General features: G+C 57.1%; 1 protein-coding gene across 1 annotated transcript in view; it reads right to left on the bottom strand.

Moving 5' to 3' along the window:
* The window catches only part of VOLCADRAFT_92842 (uncharacterized protein), a gene marked incomplete at both ends in the record, with an annotated part of 20598 nt that extends 17252 nt beyond the window's left edge, over positions 1–3346 (bottom strand). The window contains 7 exons of the mRNA XM_002952225.1: positions 86–364; positions 605–674; positions 1265–1381; positions 1632–1782; positions 2187–2301; positions 2906–3029; positions 3276–3346. Coding sequence (XP_002952271.1) covers positions 86–364; positions 605–674; positions 1265–1381; positions 1632–1782; positions 2187–2301; positions 2906–3029; positions 3276–3346 — 927 coding nt within the window. The remainder of the gene's footprint in view (positions 1–85; positions 365–604; positions 675–1264; positions 1382–1631; positions 1783–2186; positions 2302–2905; positions 3030–3275) is intronic.
* Positions 3347–3713: the final 367 nt, after the last annotated feature.

The following is a 3713-nucleotide window of genomic DNA, read 5'->3' on the forward strand; positions in this document are numbered from 1 at the left end:
CGCCCCCACCCCCCTTTCCCCCGGCCACACGCCTTTTCCAGCTCTCCCACGGCACACCCCCGCCCCCACCCCACCCCCCACCAACCTGCATAAACAGCCCCTCCACATCCTTCCTCAGCAGCTGGAACAAGCCCTCCAGCTCCGAAACCTTGGAACCAAAACTCGCGTGACTGCGACTGCACGTCTCCGCCCACTCGTGAAGTCGTTGAACGGGGTACAGGTCCGCGAGGCGGCGGCGGGCAGGTCCCCAGGCACCGGGACCTGGGGCGGCCCCGCCACCTCCCCCGCCCCCGCCACCTGCTGCTGCTGCTACTGCACTTCCCGCTCCAACCCCAGCTTCCGAAAGCCCGAGGTGGTACCCCGGCTGAGGTTGAGACTGACCACCATGCGGCGGTGACGGGGTCGACGAGAACGCGTCGTCCCCGGGCACATGCTGCTGCTGTTGTTGTTGTTGCTGCTGCTGCTGCTGTTGTTGCTGCTGCTGCTGCTGCTGTTGTTGCTGCTGCTGCTGCTGTTGTTGCTGCTGCTGCTGTTGTTGTTGCTGCTGCTGTTGCGGTTGTTGTTGTTGTTGTTGTTGTTGCAATGCTGGGTGTAGCTCAATGACTTCCAGGGCTGCTAGGTCTTCAGGGAAGGTGGCAAGTAGGGCGGCGTGTGCGGCGTGCTGGGCGTTGTACCTGGGGGGGTTGTGTGGGGGGTTAGGGGTACGGAAGCTGTTCAAAATACACATAGCACAGGGGTGGCCGCAGCCTGTCAAGATATATGTATGACACGCGAGACAAAAAAAAGAGGAGTCAACTGTCGACTGACGTCCAAAACTGAGTACTAAAAACTGCCGTACAAGTACAGGCGGAAGTTTGGACGGGGGTGCAGGGTAGAGAGTGTAGATGTGGCCATGGTTGCACACAAGCCGGTACGGCAATGATGATACGCCGTACCACCAAATGGTATGGCATTATTTGCAACGCGATGCGGGTCGGTCACTCAGGTGTGGTAGTTGTGGAGAGGGTAGTTGTGCGGCAGGAAAACCCGCGAGAAGCGCGGTGCGCCGCCGGCGAAAAACCCGCACCCCAGATTCGGCAAGAGAACCCGGGTAGTTGTGCGGGTAGTTGTGGAGAGGGCGCAAATACTGCACGAAGCTCCTTCCCTCCCCTCCCCCTCTCCCTTTCTCCCCCCTCTTCCTCCCCTATCTCTTTCTCCCCCCTCCCCCTCCCCTCTATCTTTCTCCCCCCTCTTCCTCCCCTCCCGCTCCGCGTGCCGCTCTCACTTGTCGAGAAATGTCTGATAGCTGTTGAGTATGTAGTTGAAATGCACCTCCACATTGGCGCGAGCAGCGTCCGCCGCGCGAGCTTGGACCTCCTGCTCGGACAGCAGCTGCCGGCACCTGGCGACAGCCACACAGAGCCACACAACACACAGCAAGTTGCTACCGCACGCAGCAGCGGCCGCAGCCGCGGCAGTACGACCGCCACTCTTTTATTTATCCCTTGCGTTAAATAGAAATTACCATCACTTATTAAGTTGATACCGTTATCCCTGGTACCATGCTAATACATACATACATACATACATACATACACAACCAAGCAGCAGACACCAACACACATGCACCGGCCGCCACTCGTCCCCCGCACCTCTGCAGCCTGGCCTGTGCCACGTCCCAATACGCCCGGGTCATGGCGAGGTGGTGCTGGAAATGTCGTTCATAGTCGGGCAGTGCGCGCACCAGCGGGCTGGGGGCCGAGTGGAGCGGGTGAGCGAGGTTCACCTCGGCCAGGGGCGGCACTGCGGCGGGCGGTGGGCGGCAGAGAGGACAGAGGGGCGGGTGGGGTGACGTGGTTGAGTGAAGCGGATAATTCTGCTGCTGATAATTGTGGTGGTAGTGGTGGTTGTTATGACGATGATGATGACGATGACGATGACGATGATGATGGTGATGGTGATGATGATGATGTTGGGGTTAAGGAGGAGCTGAGACGAGGTGAGATGGCGCTGCTTTCCCCGGAAGGGCCCCCCAGAGTAACAGGCGCGCCGTGTCAGGAACATGGGTTCGGTTTCGGAGCCCCAGGGGCCCCCCAGGCGAGAGGCAGTTCATAACCCCCTGCGGTGCCTCTGCAACCCCGCTCTCGCCATTATCAGTCACACGCTCCTCCCCTACCCTGCCCTCCCCTCCCCTACTCTTGCCGTACCTTGCACTTGCAGCGGCGGCAGCGCTTCCGGTGGCGGCAGTGCCGCTCCGGGTTTGAGGTACGCGCGGCAGTACAACAATACCGGATGGTCCTCTAGGGCCGCCACTGCCGGGTCCTGTACGGACAGGAGAATAACGTGTATAAGTGTATAACGAATATATATGTACATATATGTGTATATGTGTGTATGTGGGCCCAGGGTTTAATGCAGGACATGTCATTGGTGTTTCATGGCAGAGGTTGAAGCTTGGTCGGGTGTCACCGTGTGTGCTTTTACATGCGTGTTTTTTTCTGGGGGGGGGAAAAGGGTACAGGGTTGCAAGTTTGTCAGCGCTCGCTGGGAATAGTTTTGACGTGGCCGCCCCGAATTAGAGAGCCTAGGCGCAGGCGCCGCGGGGGAGAGGGGGCTGACATCGCAATTATTACCCTTATTACATATCTTGCCAGGAAACGGAGCTGAAGGGTGCACCGGGTCGCGGGACGTCCCACACATCGTTGTATGTGATGTAAGAATGGCACTACCTTATGCTATTTGGAAACTCCAACCGCAGGGGAATGATGGCAGGGTCATCGTTTTCTAACTCTAATTTTGGATTAAAAGCTAAGGCTTCGGATAGAGGATAGAGTGATTCTTGTGGAAGTGGTTTGACCGCAGATTTCGCTACGTGTCTCTTCGGCCTGCGCGAAGTCGCCACGCAAGTCCGCACAAGCGTCCTTACCACAGGGAGGCGATACGCGCCCAGCGTCTTTGCCGGGTCCAGTCGAGCTCCCGCGTACATGGCGATTTGGTCAGCAACAGGGATGCCTGTAAAGGACACCAGCGCGTGCTGCACCGCATCCACCCTGAGGACAGTAATAATGCGCAATTGCGCGACCCGACACGTCAGCAAAGAAGCTCTCACGGGTTCCATGACCAGGAAAGGTAACCAACATCATTATCCAAAGTGAAGCAAAGCGCGATTCGTTCTCTAGGGCGTCGCTGACGAGGGTTAGGGCCGCGCTGGGTGTTGCGGTCGCCTTCAGTCACTAGGACCGCATAACTGCACACTATACAGTTGCAGTAATAAAACTCCATGGCAGGATACCCACCGCGTGGACGGTTGCACATCTAGCTGCAAGGTCCTGCCAGAGTGGGCAACCAAGACCAGTAAAGAGGCCATTTCACTCCTTCCAGCCAGACCTGGGACTTTGCCCTTCACCAAGAACTCTTAGGTAAGCATAGAACTGAGAACTGCGCCTTAAAGGCGGAAGACGAGTGAACAGGCGTTGATAGGGTTAACTTAATTTATGACCAAAAGTTGCAAAATTGTGCGTTGCTCCACCAGGAAACTTGCATGGTTATGTTTCATCCTGACAGCTTTCATTCCTCTTCAATGAGAGGGGGTTTGCCGTATAGGACTCTATACGACTTGCAAAACCCCATGGCGAAGCTTAGCAAAGGTAGCCATGTCATACGGTATTAGCACATCGAACAGTCTTTGGGATTTGTGGCCCCGCATCCTATTGCCGTGGCCTTCAGGCCTACGC

The sequence above is a fragment of the Volvox carteri genome, assembly GCF_000143455.1.
Source record: "Volvox carteri f. nagariensis unplaced genomic scaffold VOLCAscaffold_28, whole genome shotgun sequence".
Lineage (NCBI taxonomy): Eukaryota > Viridiplantae > Chlorophyta > Chlorophyceae > Chlamydomonadales > Volvocaceae > Volvox > Volvox carteri.